Here is an 18,610-nt window from a genome sequence, read left to right as displayed (position 1 = left end):
AGTGACAAATTACCCTTCAGATATGTTGGAATAGAGTACTTTCCTCACTAGCAGAAGTGCATTGCATCCTGACTAGTAATTTTTTTAATGTGTATTTTGGTGGGGGAGGGGCAACTTAATTAGTGCAAATCGTCTCTCAATTTAATTTGCACTTATTTCATTCACAAGGCTATGTAAAAGTTTTTAATGCTTTCATCGCTAATTTTAAATCATCCATTAATTTTTTTGAGAGTACTTTGTCCCACTTTTGTATGAATTAGTTTTTAAAAATCTCTTTGAAAAACATTTTCCATATTTTATTTTTTTTAAAGATTTTATTTATTTATTCATGAGAGACACAGAAAGAGAGGGGCAGAGACATAGGCAGAGGGGGAAGCAGGCTCCATGCAGGTAGCCCCACACAGGACTCGATCCCCGGACTCCAGGATCATGCCCTGGGCCCAAGGCAGATGCTTAGCCACTGAGCCACCTAGGCGTCCCTCAATATTTTAAATACCTAACTTTTGTCCAGATGCTTTCAAACAGTACATACATTGCAGCGTGTTCAAATCCCCAAATGGATTTATATAAAAAATACAACTGATGGAACAAGCTAAGGGGTATTGAATGCCACCACACTCAATGCTATGAGCTTCACATTTGTTATTCCACTTCAACCTTAACAATTTTTAAGGTAAATAATCTTAGTAAGTGGACTTCATATATAAGAAAATCGAATTTAAGTAAATTTTTTAAGAACATAAAGCAATGGTAGAACCATGTTTTCAAACCCAGTCATTGATTTGAGTCCATATTCTTTATCACTATCCTCTACTTCTTTTTGTAAATGAAGGCTTTGCATTTCCAAGAAAGGGAAATACAGTAATATTTATTCCTATATTTTTGTTTTTCTGTCTGGCTGTGTTTCAATGCCTATGCTGTACTTTGATTAGTGAAAAATCCTGTTGATTAGTTTGTTCAAAACTGTTTATCAGTTTTGTTGATAAACATTCAGAGTTCATCATGGTCTGCCCCTGTTCTTTGTCTTGTGCTCCTTAATAAATACTATGATGGAAAGGTGGGTGAAAGCATATTAGCCAGCTGCCATCCTGTCCTGACAATTCTGTTATCAACACATCTTAATAATCTAAAGTTATTACAATCTTAAAAGCACACTGGACACTTTATTATACCTTTATTTCTTTTTATTATACCTTTAAATGACAAATCTTGTTGTTTTACTTGCTGGCTTTAAAAAGCATCATGGTTCTCCATTACTTACAGAATTAAGTCTAAAATCTAGAGCAGGGCATATTCAGCTCACCACAATCTATCCCCAACCTTTCTATCCAGTTATCCTTGATCATCTCTCTTTTTGTTCTACTTAAGTTGAACTCTTCACCAGGTACATTCTATTCTTTTAGTATTTCTGCACTTTCATGTGCACTGTTATTTTTTCTTGGGATGTTTAGCCATTCAACAAAGTCCTTTTCTTCCTTGAAAGCCCTGTTAGTGGAGGTTTCTCTAGCTTCCCAGCCACAATTAGCATGCTCAGTCCAATCATCCTGACAGAGCATCTCTGTTCTAGCACTTACATCATACTGTATTTATGTATTTAACTTGACCACAAGTGTGTATGCTCTTTAAGTGTTACTCATCCTTACCCCGAAGCTCAAAAAATAATAAATTACTGACTTAATAATATTAAAATACATGCCAGAAATAAAAAGATAGCCAGTGAGATAACACCAAAGAAGAATGCAGATTGAAAAAGAAGAAATAAAATTCTCTCTGTTCACAGACAACATAATTGTCTACACTGAAAATTCCAAGTAGTTTCACAAAAGCTCCTAGAATTAATAAATGAGTTTAGCAAGATCACACGATAAAATATAAATATACAAAAAAATTCTTCCTTTTTTTCTTCTGTTCTAGTAATGACCAAGTCTATATTAATCATGTTTTTAAATTTTCTGTATTTTACAACATTTTAACATTTTAGGGGCCTTGCTGCCTGGGGAATGACCCACCTTCCTATGGATACACCTTTCACATACAAGCCAACTAATTCTGAGGGCATACTCCCAACCATTTACTTTATCTAACTTTCACATACCAAGACAATTTTTCCCCAGGGCTAAGTACAGAACAACTTGAGACCACCTCTTTAGCTTGGAGCCCACTAAAATTATTCAAACTATCCAGTTCGAAGTTTGTTCAAACTTCCCTGTCCTGCTCCCCTGATTTCTTCCTGCAGAAGAAAATAACGGCTCTGGGCCATTGTCTCCTTTTGCCTTTTCTGTCTCCTGACTGATCCAGGTACTTTGCCATATGGCCCTGCATGGCATGTCCTGCATCTAGGAATCTGTAAACTTACTTCTTCTTGGCAATAATTTCTGTGGCTGCATGACTGCATGTCCATAATTGATTAAAACTGAATGCCAAAAAATAAATAAAAATAAATAAAAATAAAATAAAAAATAAAACTGAATGCCAGGAAAAAAACCTGAATGCCAGGTACATTTTAATACAAAGTGAAATTTAAAATTAAAATTAATATCTTTCATAGTAGGACCAAAAATGTAATTCTTAGGTATATACCTAAGAACACATGTATATGAAATAAATTAAAGAAAACCTAAGTAAATGCAAAGGTACACTAAGTTTATGGATTGGAATACTGAAAGAAATTGGAAGATTGTTAAAATGTCAGTTCTTCTGAAATTGATAGATGAATTTAACAGATTTAAAATCAAAACCTTAGCAGGAATTTCTTGTAGATATTGATAAATCGATTCTAAAATTTATATGTAAAAGCAAATGTGTGAGAATAGACAAAATGATTTGGGGGAAAAAAAGGATAAGTTTGGAGGACTCGACATGATTTCAAGACTTAAGGTTAATCTATGTAATTAAGATAGTGTAATATTGGCAAAAGGATTGCCAAGCAGCTCATCGGTACAGAACAGGGAATCCAGAAAGACACCCTTACCAATGTTTATTTCTGAAAGTTTACAAAGGCAATTCAATTAAGAAAAGATAGTCTTTCCAACATATAGTACTGGAATGATTTAACATCCATATGCAAAAAACAGACAAAGAAACAGATTCCGTGACTTATACCTCACATCTAGAAAAATAATAATAATTCTGAGTGAATCAAAGACCTAAGTGTAAAAGTTGTAAAAACCAACCAAACAAGCAAACAAAAAACAAAAACAAAACCCAGCCAAACTCCTTGTAACCTTGGGTTAATCGAATGATTCATAAAAGAAAGTTAGTAAGTTGAACTCCTTCAATCTTAGAAACTGTTCTGTGAAAGAAACAGACAAAGACAAGCCACAGAGTTGGAGGAAATATTTAGAAATCATATTTCTGACAAAGAACTTGTATCTAGAACACATATAGAACTCTAAAACTCAACAGGAAAGAAACAGCCCATTTAAAACTGGGCAAAAGTTTTGAACAGACTCTTCACTAAAAATGGAAAATAAGAACATGAGAAGAGGTTCACCCTCATTAATTCATAGGAAAATGCAAACTAAAACCATAATAAGACACTGCTACACCTCTGCATTGCTCTGCATTTCAATCAGAATCAGAAAATTCAAGAAGTTTTCTTGAATATGCTACACACCTCTCTGCCTATCTTCTGACCTTGACAGATTGATCTAGGGTCCTCTTCCTTCACTCCCTTCACCTGCCAACTCCTACTGATTCTTTAAGCCTCAATCAGCTTAGGCATCATTAATTCTAAGAAGTCTGTCCTTTGACTCCCAACCTCACTCCCCACCCCTGGGTCTGAATCTATGGCCCTATGTAATAGGTGACGATGGGCCCCCCATTTCACCTATCACTTCATCTACCAAATACAGAATGCTCGCTTGTTTAATTAGAGGTTTTAGGACTCTTAACTTGGATCTCCATGAAGTCAGACTCTATCTTCTTCAAGGTTATAGTCCTACAAATTAGCACATTAAAAATATTGTTGTAAGAGTGAGTAAATTCATATAAGAAAAGTCTTATACTGCTTCATGTAATCTCGGTCTCTGTTTGAGAGACCCACCCTTGATCCCAAAACCTCCTAAGGTTTTCATCGCTGCCAAGATAGTCACTGCCATTCCCTAGTCATTCGCTAATTAAAATCCTCTTGCCTCCATAAGAGGAAGGCCTGGTTTCTCTAGGTAACTTGTTCAGCTCACCAAAGTTGGACGCCCATGATAATTTTGTATCACGGATACGACTGGTCTTATGGAGACAGTGTCAGACATGACGCCATGAACACAGTCTCAGCTGCTTGGTACTTTGCTATAAGCCATTCACATCTGACATTATGATGAAGCTCTATTCCTAAAGGGGATCCCTTGGTTAGCTCAAGTCACTAGCTTTCTCAGCATTGTAGGTGCCACTTACACAGAATGCTGTTTGCTCGTCTTTATCTGCATATCCTGAGATACGTGCCTGTCCCTCCCTGAGTGACGAAAGTTGCACACACAAGGTTACATCACTCTCATGATAACACCCAGCTTTTGAATATGCTTCTCAAAACGCCTTCATCATCTTATGACCTTATGCGAGATTAGTATTGTCGGGGGCCCTGGGACCGTGACCTGATTTTATGCTCTCTATAACACTGTTGGGAGTCTCTTAGAAGCTTCATAAATATGATTCACAAATGGATGGTTTTAAAATTTATGACAACTCTTTTTACTTCTCCACCAAATATGCCTCATTTTGGGTTCAAGAAGCCAAAGCCAGTTAATTCTGGATTTGAGGTCTTCTGCTGGCTAGGAGACCTTAAAGCAAGTATAGAACCCATGTAGGCTTGGTTTTCTTCTCTGTAAAACAGGGTGATGCTCCCAGGCTGCAGTGGGGACCGTGGGGAGTAAACCCGACAGTGTGAGTGTGGACAATACAGAGGACAGTAAGTGTGGGCGAGCATGTGTGCTGCCATTGTCCCCAAAATGGAGATGCCACTTTATAAAGAGTTTCTTTATCTACTCAGCACGTTAGAATGCGAGAGTTTGTGTACTTCTGCTTTCTTATCTTTTGCCTTCAGTTTAAGAAAAGGAAATTCTCCCGAGGAAAATCAAGCACACTTCAGGATTGCTGCTTCAGTAACCTTATGAAAGATGTTGACTTGTCCAATTATCTCCATGACACAGGGAACAGGGAGAAGTGCCTCCGAGCCTGGTTGATGGTGCATCACTGAAAATAAAGAGCTGAACATCTTGACAATTCACTGAAGTAAAGAACTTTCTTTGGTTTGGTGATCAACTGTGCTAATTTAGAAACCATGGGTGCTGGTTTATGGCGGAGTTTTTGTTTCTGTTCAAGTCTCTGGTTGCAAACTTCACACAGTTGGTTGATGCTGCTATTTACTGCTGCAGCCGGCTTTAGTCTATTCTTGGAGGGTCTTCTTCACATAGGGTGCAAAATCTGGAGAAACGTGTGGCCAATGCTCTGCGTGGAGCCTCAGTTGAGGTTTGCAAAGCGCTAGCTTTGAGCTCATCTGATCAGGACACCTAAGGGTGTCAGGCAAGACAGTGTCTGTCAGGAAAGGAGGAGTTCCACCCCCAGCCCTGGTGGAACGGGGATAGGGAAGGCCTGACGACGTGTGCCTCCTTGGACAGAGGAGTCCAGCTGGAGAAGGTGCCTTCACATCTTCCAAGTCTTTTGCTTTTGAGAACTGGTTGTGAAAGAGAAATCAAGAGTTGAGTCAGTGAAAGGAGAGCCGTTGAGAAGCATCCCATCCTACAGCGCTTGGGGTAGAAGACTTGGTTTAGAGAAGTCTGTTCATTGACGTCAATGAGGAGCTGGAGTTTGGGGTGGGGGAAAGATTTCCCCAGGGCGTAAACTGTCTCGTGTAGGGGATGCCGGGCGGGAGAATGGGCATAAATAAACAAGCACTCGGAGGAAGAATGCAGTTAGTTCGAGGAATCACAGACTCTGGAGATTATGTGCTCAAAACCACTGCATCCTACGTGAACACATCCGGCCAAATACCGACCAAGTGCATGTAGGTTCACCCCCCCCCCCCCCCCCGGAGCCGCCAGCAGCCAACAGCGACTAACATTTCAGTTCTCCATGCGTCCTGGTTGGCTGTGCAAGGAGGGGGTTTATTCGTTGCTTCCTTTGCGTTCTAGCATCCTGCCACAGCGAGCGGTGTCCTATAAAACCCGGGTGGGAAGCTAGTCTTGCCCAACAACAGATTTTCTGGAGAGTCATTTGCACCATTTGCGTTCGTGATCGCAAACGCGTCGTGCGTCTGTGGTGCAGGCACACGGGTCGGTGCCCAGGCGGGTGCGGACGGCGGTGCCCGCGTCGAGGGCAGGTGGGGGAAGTGTGTAAGGCCAGAGCCCCAGGGCACCTGTCCGTCCTGGGGCGGCTACGCCAGATCCTTCCTGAACACGCCGCCTGCACCGACACAAAGGGGCCCAGCGGGCCGGGCTGGTGCTGCCGAGCCGGGACGCCCGCGGGCGTGGGAAGCAGGGGCCGGCGGGGCGCGGGATCGCTGTCTGCGGGGGGGGGGGGGGGGCGGGCCGGGGCGGGGGTGCGCGGAGGCTGCAGGGCGGGGCAGCGCTAAGGAGCGCGAGCCGGGCTCGTGGTTGGCTCGGGGAGCGGGGTGCCCCCCGCGGAGCCGGCGGGGAGGGAGGGGTGCGGCGGGAGGAGAAGGCGATGAAGTGCGCTGCGCTACCGCGCATCGGGCGCCGAGGGGGCCTCCGCAGCGCCGCGCGTCTCTAGCCGCGTCTCTAACCGCGTCTCTCACCGCGTCTCCAGCCGCGCCCGCCGGCCCCGCGGCTGCGCTCCCCGTGCCCCCGGCCGCCCGAGCCCCGCGGCAGTGCCCCCCGCCCCCGCCCCCGCCCCGCCTCTAACCTGCGCGCCGGCTGCAGCTCGACCTGCGCCCAGGCCACGGCGGCCAAGGTAAGCGGGCGCCGGGCGGGGACCCAGCCCGCCGCCCCCGCCCTTCCCTGGGCGGCTTCCCCGCGGCTCCCGAGGCCCCGGCAGCGCCCTCCCTCCCTCCCGGGGCCCGGGATCCACCCTCCTCCCCACCCTCCCGCTTCTCCCGCGAGGTTCAATTGTCAGCCCGGGGCCGCGCGGGCATCCCGGGGCGGGGGGGGGGGGACCCCGGGTCGGGTCCGCCGGGCGCACCGGAGAGAAACAAAGGAGCCCCCGAGCGGGATCGCGGCGCCTCCCCCCGCCCCCCCCCCCCCCCGGCGGCGAGGAGGTGTCAGGGGAGGGGGCGGAGAGACCTACGTAATCCCCCTTCCCAGCCCACACCCACCCCTTGTGAACCGGAGCTGGCGGGGGGGGGGGGGTAGACAATCGTGTCCCGCGCGGCGCGGGGGTCCGGGGGTCCGGGGGTCCGGGGGCTCCGGGGGCTCCGGGGGGGCAGGCTGGAGGATGCGCGCTGGGGCGCTTGTCCAGCGCCTCCCCCCGGCCCTCCGCGCCCCGGGCCTGCCGCCGGAGTTGCCGCGGGAGCAGCCGGGGCTCCCCGCGACCGCACCGCGACCCGCACGGCCGGCAGCCCCGGCTGGAGGTGCGCTTCCTTCTGCCCTTGCGTCCCCGCGGCCGCCACCACGCAGCCAAAGCCGGGACGCAGACAATGTGGCCCCTCCGCCCCCCGCGCCCCCAGCGCCTCGCGGGTGCGCCCGGCGGGCCTGCGGGCTGGGGCGCGTGCTCCGTCTGTCTGTCCTGCACGCAGGGACCACAACTTGCCTGGCCAGGGTGAGCGTGGGGGAGCTGGCAGGGACACAGGCTGCGGAGACGCCGGCCTCCCGTGGTTCCGGGCACAGCGCGCCCCGGCTGCACCGAGCTGACAGCCCATCGCATGTGGGGGTTTTCCTAGTTGCTGAGGATTTCATTTGACGTTGCTGTAGTTTTGCGCTTACTTCTCTTGGGATCTGCAGTGGTGCAATTGTCCCCTTGGTTTTTATCTTTATTTTATTTTATTTATTTATTTTCTCTCTCTCTCCCTCCTCTCTCTCCCTCTCTCTCTCTCTCTCTGCAAAGATAACAAGGCTGTGTTCAGCAGAAATGGATACGGGAGGAGCAGCCTAGTTCAAAGACTAAGGGAGGCATCGTCTCTCTTGTCCTGGGATATAAACGCGATTTAGGAGGGCAGATGCCCTACCTGAAAAGGCCCGACTTTAAAGACCCAGGCGGCGTGGTGGTCCAAGGCGTCTCAAAGCAGGTGGCCAGATCTGCGTTTCTCATCAGCGGACTCGCTCCGGCTGTGGCTATTACGGTAATTCGTTCTAGATCGGGGATTCATTTTGAAAATGTGTGTTTTCCACTAAGAAGGGATTAGGGTCCACATGCCCGCCCTGGTATGAATGCGTGTGCCTGCTTGGCGGAGCGGAAGAGCGTGGCAGGGTTCCCCGGTGCCCATTCCCTCCCTCTGTTTGCAGCCTCCTCTGGGACGTGGCTTTGGAAAAACGGAGAACGGAGCCGGTGTGTTAGTGCCTAGACCTCCAGGCAAATTGAACTTTGGAGTGTGTGGTTTAATACAAGCCATGTTCTGACTCATTCTGGAATCCCAGTCTAGGGCAGTTCAGCAGCTTTGGGGAGTGACAGTTCTTGTTGTCTCAGGTAGTTATTTCACGAAGGCAAATCGCCTAAGTTTGTTTAGATCCTGACCTGACCGACTCGGTAGGGAGACCACCTTGCGAGCCGGAGCAGCCCACGAATGCATCAGTACAGGGACTGCAGCTCCTGTGACTCGTGTACGTAGCGTCATTTTGCTCTCCCTTCGCGCTTCTGGCTTCTGAAGACGGATGTTTTAAAAGATCGTGTAAGCTTTACTTTCTGGGATGCTTGCATCAGGTATGAGTATCACTATGGGGGATGCTGAAAGGACAGATGTGATCCTGGGAGGATGCGGTCCAGCCTCTGCCATCCTCCCTACCAGCAAAGTGAGGAAGTTGGGCTAGCTGATGTGTGTGGTTCCTTCCAGTTCCAGCACTGGGTGGTAACGGTAGAGGAATCAGACGACTTACCCGGTTTGGCCAGGCCGGTGATGACAGCCCAAATCATGCAAACAGACCAGGGACAGACTATGGAATTTATGGTTTATTTTTACACCTTGCGATTTGTTTTGACCCCAGTATCTGTATTTTCCTCTAAATGAAATTAGCCAATGACTCAAACAGGTCTTCTTTTTGTTGTTGTCATTGTTGTTGTTCACTAGGGCGAAAGATTTGGTGGGGCCTGGGGTACCAAGAAGAATATTGGGTAACGGGCTTTCTCCTTATTTGTTGATGAGTTATTTATGACAGCCCCATCTTTTGTAGATAATGGACAATGTAGCTTATTTCCCATGACTGATTTTTTTTTCAGTTTTTAATGAAAGACTCTAAGTAGCTGTTTCATCCTACGCGGCAATTGGCAATACCATCTGACTTACTTTCCTTCATAGAATTTGATATTGTTTGCAAAACTTGCTAGCACTGATGTTCGTTAGAGAAATGAGGCGACAATGACTCTAAACGGGCAAGCAGAGCATTTTTAATGTGCTTGTAGTAATTTTTACCGTTTAGGGATGGTTGAGATACTTGGTCATTGATTTATGCTCATCTACTCAATTTTCCACCGTAGTGCACTCATTTGTTTTAAAGTTACAATTAAAATAATATCCTGGGATAAGGATACCTGCCAGGCGCAGTGAATCACTCCCTCTCTTGTTTCCGTAGCCTTCTGGTTCATACCGCTAAGGCAGCTCTTATCATATTGCAGCTACGTGAGGTGTGGAAGGGCCACAGCCCCCTTGTCTGGAACATGCTCCGAGCATCTCGAGGACAAGCACATTGTTCAATTCACCTCTCATCTCTCCAGCACATTGCACTTTGCTTGGGACAGGGGTATGTTCTCAGGAATGTGGGTGGGGTGCATTCCAGGCCATAAAAAATGCCCTCTGCTCCTTTAGGCAGGAGACAGGGGGGCATTCATCCCTCCGGGAGTCAGATGGGGTTATGTAAGCCTCTGAGGGAACAGGTGAGCCAGGACTCAAATGCAGGCCTTCCCCCATGCTGCCCCAGAGAGAGTGTCTCCCCCCCCCCCACACACACACACTCAGTGAGAAATCAGGTGGACTGCAAGTCCAGATGCTGCACGCTTGGGTGCTCTCTTATTTGAAAAACCAGAATTATCCTTTGGTAAAATTGATCTGATAGCTGCTTGGTTCTGTCTTGCTGTGGCCTGAGAGGGCAACCTATCCCGTCCCAGCACTCCGGCCTCCAACCCAGTTGCAATGTGTTTTAACCCTGGTATCTGGATTTTCCTCTAAATGAAATTAGCCAATGACTCAAACAGGTCTTCTTTTTGTTGTTGCTATTGTCGTTGTTCACTAGGGCGAAAGATTTGGTGGGGCCTGGGGTACCAAGAAGAATATTGGGTAACGGGCTTTCTCCTTATTTGCTGATTAGTTATTTAGAGTGTGTCATTTAATATAAGCCACGGTGAGGGTGAGCCCCCTTTGCCACCTCCTCTCTAAAGCTTGTTCCACCGCCGAAAGCTTCCTCAGATAATGGGCTCGTTTTGGGAATCACCTAACTGACCACTGTTTGTTCGAATGACATGTAACCACTGTGCGCTGCGCCTCTGAAACCAGCCAGCAGCTGGCCCAGGGACAACCGTCCTTGCTGGGCCAGCCCGCTCTGACTGAGCATCCTCGGAGGCAGATGTCTATGCTAACAGGTATGACTTCCAGATGGACCCTTTGCATCCAACCCATCACCTCCGTAATTTCCCCCCCCTGAAGGAACAGACTGGGTTACCATTAGGAAACCAGGAAGTTCAAACCCCCCCGTCCCACTGTAATGCAGCCCTGGGCATGTTTGACATTGATGGACTTACAGAGAAAACAGTGTGGAAGGTTCCACGTGGCTTTTTTTCCAAGTCACTTTTCCTCTCTGAGGGTTAGTTTCCTCTTCTTTGAAAGTAGTGAGTTGAACCAGGTCATCCCAAAGGTCATGTCTAGCGCCATGATTCTGGGATTGTTTTTGTTGGTTTATTCAATTGAGGGAGTTAGAGGGAGAAAAATATCAGTATCAATTATAATTGCATTAATATTTACATTTATTTCTAAATTTCACTTTGCAATGACTATACTAGAAATACTTAAGGCTATGCGTGTTAGCCTCTGGGCTACCTAATAATCATTTGGGGCCCTCTGTTAACAATAGCTCTAACAATTCTTTTTTATTTGTAAAATTAGATTTGCTATATTAAAAGAAAAGATTTGTGGCATTTCTGTTCCCAGTGAGGAGGGCAGTGGTGAAAAAGTGGATAATCCTCAATTTCTGTATAGAATGTTTGCAAGTTTAGGGTTTGATAGTCAAAGTTCCAGGACCTATGGTAAAATGTTTTTATTCTCACTGTGGAGCGTGTTTCACAGTTGAGTAACTCCGGCGGTCAGAAGTGTTCCCTGGGATTCATCTAACAATGTTCCCATTTCCTTCCGGTCCCTCATTTTGCTTTTATTGATTTACTTATTTACTTACTGTTTTGTGTTTCTGCCCCTCCTTGAGCTCAGCTGACCTCCGGCCACAGCCGGAACACACACCCACCCACCCTCACCCTGCCCCGCCAGGTGCAGGAGTCAGAGCTTCATAACCTTCTACCTATTGGAACCCCTTCTACTTTCCTCATAAACGCTGTTTCTCAAGTTAAGATACGATGAGGTTTAGAGACAGGCCAGCTTGTCTGATGATTTTGTTGGACATGAATGAGGACTTGCTGACCACTGGCCATTTGTCTTTTTTTTTTTTTTTAAGATTTTATTTATTCATGAGAGACAGAGAGAGAGAGGCAGAGACACAGGCAGAGGGAGAAGCAGGCTCCCTGTAGGGAGCCCGACTCAGGACTCGATCCCAGGACCCCAGGGTCACACCCTGAGCCCAGTGCAGACGCTCAACCGCTGAGCCACCCAGGCGTCCCTGGGCATTTGTCTTAAAGCCTCCTTAAACACTTTATGAAACAAAGCAGTATACAAATGATTTATATATCCCACACCAAGGTTTGGATGTGTGGGTGTTTACTGGAGGTGGTTGTCATGTTCTGTGACGTGGGCGTGGTGGGGAAGATGTTAAGTAGTCCGTGCAGGGTGCCATTAGTGTCACTGCTTATTGGCAGGGTATCCCAAAGACCACTAAGCTTCCAGGGCACTAGAGAAAAGCATCTGGATTCCCATAGCAACAGGTGATGCACGCTGCTCACATTGTTAGTTGAGAACCCAGGCTCTTCTGGATTTATTGGCCCAAAGCTTGATGCACACAGAGGATTGCTAAATGAGGATATCGCGTACCGGTAGGCTCCTCTGGGGTTATCCAGCATCTGATATTGGCCTGCAGTAATTTGGGGAGAATTCAGTGGATGGAACTGAAGCTGGCGTTGGGGGTGGGGTAGGGAGGAGGGAGCGCTGGAAAGGGGCACCATCTGTGCCCATAATGACGAATGCCATCATGGAGACTTCACTCGGGGTCCCTTTTATATATTTAGTGGAGCAGATTTTCCCTTTCACACTTTCTAGATCTATTTGTATTGAACAGATGTCAGGGAAATATCATGTGTGTGGAAGGGGGAAAAAAAAGAAGACCAAAATTCACATCCATGGCCAGCGATTGTGATTCAATCGCTTTGTCCTTAAATTGACACTAATTTAACTCGCACAGACGTTCCCTGCTTTTGCTTTCGGGGTTTAAGTCACAGCAGTTTGAGACACAGAAGTCTCAGGCCTGCAATTCAGAGATTCAGGGTGACGGGAGGCTAGGGGTGAGCACCTTGGACCTTGCTTGCTTGCCGTCAGTAGTGGAGCTGAGGGGGCCCAGCAGCCACCCACCACGATCCTTCCCGTAACACCCTGACCAGCTGGAAAACCACAGGACACGACCCACATAGATTTTTTCCCCTTAAGAGGACTTCTCTTTCCTTAATGTTATTGTTGCTTCCTTTTACCATCAAAACTTAAGACTCCTAAGTCAACAAAACTTTTCCCCTCTATTCTGAGCTTAAGTCAATGTTGCGGAAATGAGCTGTTTGAGGTTGAGACAAAAGGAGCTTGGAGCATCACCAGTGTCCCTGATGAGGCCTGAGACCTGTGCGTCAGGAGGGCAACAGACAGTTGGCACAGAAATGTGCTGTGGTAGATGACCTTTGCAGGTCCCTCCCCAGACTCCACGCCCCTCACGGTTGGTCAGTGCTCGGTCCCCTCTTATGGAACACGCCCGGACAAAGTTGTCTACACTGGCTTTCTTTCCTCCCCCGCCCAAGCCCCGTAGAAACATATTTTATTGTGTAATGTTTGGTTGGGGCTAACAAGATGTTTCACAGATCTGTAAATTATGAAGAAAATAAAGCAAATCCTGGCCGGCCCTACAGTCTGAGACCAGAATACTGTCGTTCATCGGGGGCACCCTGGGGGCTCTTGCCTCCCGTCCCCTCCTACCTCTCGGAGCACCCAGCGCAGGCTCCGGTCCCGGCCTTCCCTCCCGCTGTCCCTGTGCTGCTCGCCGGTGGCCTCGGCTCATCCAGCGCGGGGTCCGCTCTCCATCTGTTGCTGCTCGTGCACTGGACCCACTTTCTCTCTCGAGCCTCCCACTTCCAGGACCCCTGGGTCTCCCGGATTCCCGCTGTGTCCTGGGATCTCTCAGTGGCCTCTGACTTTGCGGCCCCACAGGATGGAATCTGGGATCCTCTAGGGCTTGGCTTTCACAGCTCTCCCCTATATGCCTGCCTTTGGTCTCAGTACTGCTTTCAGGCCGACGACCCCAAGTTTATCTCGGTGGCCCGTCCTGATCATGCCCTGACGCCACCACCAGCATCGCCCCAAATGCTACGCATCCTGCAATTTATATGTGCAAAATACAACCCCCAATTTTCATCCTCAGAGCTGCTTCCCCTTCGGAGGTCCCCCCTGTGCAAGGGACACCCCTGTCCTTCCCGTTGCTCGGGCCGGATGCCTTCGAGCCCCTGACTTCTCTGTCTCCCCTGAGCTAGCTTTCTGCAACTGGCTGTCCCCTTTCCGGCCCGCTCTGGCCAGCGCCACCAGGCTTGTCCCAGCCACCGTGAGGGCTCAGCTTCTGCACTGATGCCCAACCAGTCTCCCGCATTCGTGCCCATCTGCAATCTGTTCTTTGTGCGGCAGCCCAGATGATCATTCATTCGTTCACCAAATATTGACTAAATGTCTGTTATGTGTCAGGCCTTATTTTAGGTGTTGGCAGGCAGCACGAACACACCACGGAACAGTCAGAAAGCTCTGTTAGTTCTTTGCCCATGTTCTTCCGATGGTTGCATCCCTCTCGGAATGAAATCCAGACTTCCTCTTTGGCATACAGGCCCTGCGCGGCTGGGTGTCCGGCTCCTGCCTCCCAAGGCCGTGTCCCCACCTCCCAAGGCCGTGTCCCCACCTCCCAAGGCTGTGTCCCCACCTTGCTAGTCACACCCTCACCCCGCTGGTCTCTTGACCTGGAGGGATGTGTGTGCGGGGAAGGGGTTGCGTCCCAGGCACCTGTAGGCTTGCCCCTTGGGTAATGACACATCACTCCTTCAGAGAGGCTTTCCCTGACCCCCCATATACCAGGCCTTCTCACCCACGTACCTGCTTCCTTCCTCTTCACATCACTCAGCACTACTCGATTTGTGATATCTTTGCTTGCTTATGTGTCTACTGTCTGCCTCCCGGCCTAGCTTATAAACTCTTTCCAGTGGGGGCTCATTTATTTGCCCAGTGCCTGGAACAGTGCCTAGAACGTAGTAGCCACACTCTTTTCTTTTTTTTTTTTTTTAATTTACTTTAATTTTATTTTATTGAAATTCAATTAATTAACAGATAGTGTATTACTAGTTTCAGAGGTGTTCAGTGATTCATCGGTTGTTATATAACACCCAGCGCTTGTTGCATCACGTGCCCTCCCTGATGCCCATCACCCAGTTACTCTATCCCTCCACCCACCTTCCCTCCAGCAACCCTCAATTTGTTTCCTATAGTTAAGAGTCTCTTATGGTTTGTCTCCCTCTGATTTCAGCTGATTTTATTTTTCCCTCCCTTCCCCTATGCTCCTCTGTTTTGTTTCTTAAATTCCACATATGAGGGATGCCGGGGTGGCTAGCAGTTGAGCATCTGCCTTTGGCTCAGGGCGAGATCCCGGAGTCCCTGGATCGAGTCCCACATCGGGCTCCCCCCGCAGGGAGCCTACTTCTCTCTCTGCCTGTGTCTCTGCCTCTCTCTCTGTGTCTCTCATGAATAAATAAAATCTTTAAAAAAAATTCCACATATGAGCAAAATCATATGATAATTGTCTTTCTCTGATTGACTTATTTCACCGAGCATAATGCCCACTAGTTCCATGCACGTCATGCACGTCGCTGCAAATAGTAAGATTTCATTTTGATGGCTGAGTGATATTCCATTGTATATATAAACACCACAACTTCTTTATCCATTTATTTGTCAGTGGACATCTGAGCTCTTTCCATAGTTGGGCTATCGTGGACACCGCTGGTAGGAACATTGGGATGCAGGTGCCCCATTGAATCACGATGTTTTAGCTTCTGGGATAAATACCTAGTAGTTCAATTGCTGGGTCAAACTTTTAACTTTTTGAGGAACCTCCATACTATTTTCCAGACTGCACCAGCTTGCATTCCCCCCAACAGTGTAAGAGGGGTCCCCTTTCCCCACAGTCTCGCCAATGATTGTTGTTTCCTGATTTGTTAATTTTAGCCATTCTGACAGATGTGCGGTAGTATCTCACTGTGGTTTTCAGTTGTATTTCCCTGATCCCGAGTGACGTGGAGCATTTTTTCCTGTGTCTGTTGAGTAGTCACACTCTTTATGGAATAAAATCTTTTCAGAATCTGTTAGGCTAGAGTTTGGATGGTATTTTCAGGTCTCTGGATCCTTCAAGAATACTCTTTTTCTTTTTCATAAATGTCTTCCTCCAGTCCACAAGGTGAGGCTCAGGGTCTCCATTACCGCCTGGCCATTTTGTTGGTACTGAATCTCTGTGTTATTTATCCTGGCTGGCAGACTCCCACAGTTGAAGCTCAAGCTTGTCTTTATGTCCTCCTCACCACCGGGCAAATAGCAGTTGGTCACTCATTATTGTCGAATTTGAATGAGCTACTTTTTGTTGTTAGAATTAGATAAAACTCTCTGCCCTCTGGTCTCTGCCTCCTCCAGTCCACCCTGGTTTTTGTCATCTTAAATGTGAGCTTGTTATTCTTGTATTCGAATCTGTTGGGAGCCACCAAAGTTTACAGAATAAAGAGCCCATCCCCAGGCTGGCCTTGCAGGTCTGTGGGTGGTAGCCAGCTATGTCCTAGGAAATCCTGTTGACCTCTGCTGCAGCCAAATGGACCTTCTTTCCATTTCTCCAAGCATCTCTGTGTTTTCCTTTTCCTGTAATTATGTGCTTTCTTCCTTAGACTGTGCTCTACTCTTAGATTCCCTAGCCTTCTGTAAACTTACCCATTTTTAAGAACTAGCTTAACTCACATCCTGAGTTTCCCAGTTGATAGGATTCTCTCCACACTGAGTCTCCCTGTGATAGGGATCACTGCATGCTCACTATTAACCCTCCCACCTTGCAGCCCCCCTACTAAATGACGGGCTCCCTAAGGGTAAGGACTGTGTCACATTTATCTTAGTATCCTGAAAACACTTGTCCTGGTATCTGCCATTGCAGGTACGTCTCTGAATGTTAAATAAATGAGTGCCCCAAGGAACAACCTGAGTTGAGCAGGACTGTGTTTTATTGCTTCTAGAATGGCGTTATGCACAATGTATGCATCCATGAAATGCTTATAACAATAAGTGGAAAATTGGAAGAGGTGAACTCCGCAAGGACAGGAATTTCTATCCTGCTTTTTTTGTTGATTGTCCTAAATGCCAAGAATAGTGCCCAGGAACAGAACTCACTATTTAAAGACGGAATGCAGTTTTTAGCTGGACCATATCTTAAATTTTTAATATCCTTGTATATAAATGAGCAAGCCCGAGGACCGGAGAGGTTTTCCCAAGATCGCCCAATAAGAGATGGAACCTGTCTTGTCTTCTCTCTGCTGTCCAGCCCAGACACGAACAGAAGAATGTCTGATAACTTTCCCCAAAGGGATGCTCCGTGTTACTTTCTTACCAGTATCTGTGTGACTTCCTTCTTCAGAAGCTTGACTTTTTAGATCTTCAGAAAGAAGCAATAGAGAAGAAATTACATAATTTCATAGGACTCAGAGCCTAGGCAATAGGAAACAACATTTATATGTTCCCTTGCTGCTTGCGTGGTACATTCATTTTTGGAAATACCTGAGCATATCTGGCCCCTTGACTCTGGTGGGCCATGCTTGGGGGACTTTGCTTAAACCTGGGGTCTACTCGAAAGAATGAGGTGGTCTGTTTCTTAGAGCTTCTCTGATGGCATAAACAATTCACAATGAAGTCATCTGGTTCAGTTTCACCAGAGAGTCTTGTTGGCAATGCCGTTCTCTATCTTCACGACAACTTTGAGTCTCAGGCGAGCACAATTTTTGATGAAATACCTCTCGCAAGAACTTTGCAAGCATTCTCCATCCTTTCGTTGCAAGCAAGTGAAATGCCTCTGTCTCAGAAACATACATTCAGATCCTGGTGTGACATCCTAGGGAAAATAGTTGAAAGTCACTAATAGCTATTTTCAGCTCTTTCCCAAGAGAGAGGAAATATATCACTATATGTATAATGAAGAGGCTATAAGCTTCTAATGAAAAATATGACCTAGGGACTATTGGATCACAAATCAAGATAAAAATTCATTGTGTGTATGTATAACACGTATCTACGTACAGATAATATAGAGCTATATATATATATAAAATATATAAGACATGTATATAATCTTTTGAAGTTCAGGTTAATTATTTTCAAATAATTTTCAGTTGTTTTATTCACCAAAAGACATTTCTTGAGCTTCTATTATGTGACAGGTATTTATATTTGCTTGTGTGTGGGATTTGAACATCTAGACAAAAATCTATTTGAAGCTTAAGGTGAAAAAGTGCAAAAAAATACAGCAGAATAGAATGCCTGCAGTGGAGAAACATTTAGTTTGAGAAAGCAAATTGAAAAAGATGTGTCTTTTAAGAGTGATTTTTTACAAAGATTTTTTAATTTTTATTTCATCTTTATACACACCGTGGGGCTCGAACTCACAACCCTGAGACCAAGAGCTGTACACTCCACCGTCTGAACCAGGCGCCCCAAGAGTGATTGTTTTATTTTCACACTGCTAGTGGAGCATCTGTTAGATACCAGACCCTGCTCTGAGGGCTAGGTGACCCTGGTGAGTGGATAAGCAGCCAGTCCCTGTTTTCACAGAGCTAGGAGTGAGGTCCTCAAGTTTACGATCTCTCTTCTGAGAATATACTCACAGTTCGGTCATAAAACAGAACATTGCTCTTGTCAGGGATTTAGAAATGGTTGTGCTACTCTTATTTTTTTTATTTTTTATTTGTTTATTCATGAGAGACACAGAGAGAGAGAGAGAGGCAGAGACACAGGTAGAGGGAGAAGCAGGCTCCATGCAGGGAGCTGGACGTGGGACTCGATCCCGGGACTCCAGGATCACACCCTGGGCTGAAGGCGGCGCTAAACCAC

At 46.9% G+C, this 18,610-nt stretch overlaps 1 protein-coding gene across 2 annotated transcripts in view; it reads left to right on the top strand.

Moving 5' to 3' along the window:
- The first annotated feature begins 6,835 nt into the window (after window positions 1-6,835).
- The window catches only part of HECW1 (HECT, C2 and WW domain containing E3 ubiquitin protein ligase 1), a 440,242-nt gene continuing 428,467 nt past the window's right edge, over window positions 6,836-18,610 (top strand). The window contains exons 1-2 of one of the 2 annotated variants that reach the window (XM_038562644.1): window positions 6,836-6,903; window positions 7,993-8,227. In XM_038562644.1, the coding sequence (XP_038418572.1) occupies window positions 8,105-8,227 (123 nt within the window). In that variant the 5' untranslated portion in view covers window positions 6,836-6,903; window positions 7,993-8,104. Of the gene's footprint in view, window positions 6,904-7,992; window positions 8,228-18,610 lie in introns of those variants that run through there. The other variant, XM_038562645.1, reaches the window with a different exon arrangement.

The sequence above is a fragment of the Canis lupus genome, chromosome 18, assembly GCF_011100685.1.
Source record: "Canis lupus familiaris isolate Mischka breed German Shepherd chromosome 18, alternate assembly UU_Cfam_GSD_1.0, whole genome shotgun sequence".
Taxonomy (NCBI): Eukaryota; Metazoa; Chordata; class Mammalia; order Carnivora; family Canidae; genus Canis; species Canis lupus.
Note: the sequence above shows the minus strand (reverse complement) of the source record. Positions and strands in the feature narration are given on the sequence as shown.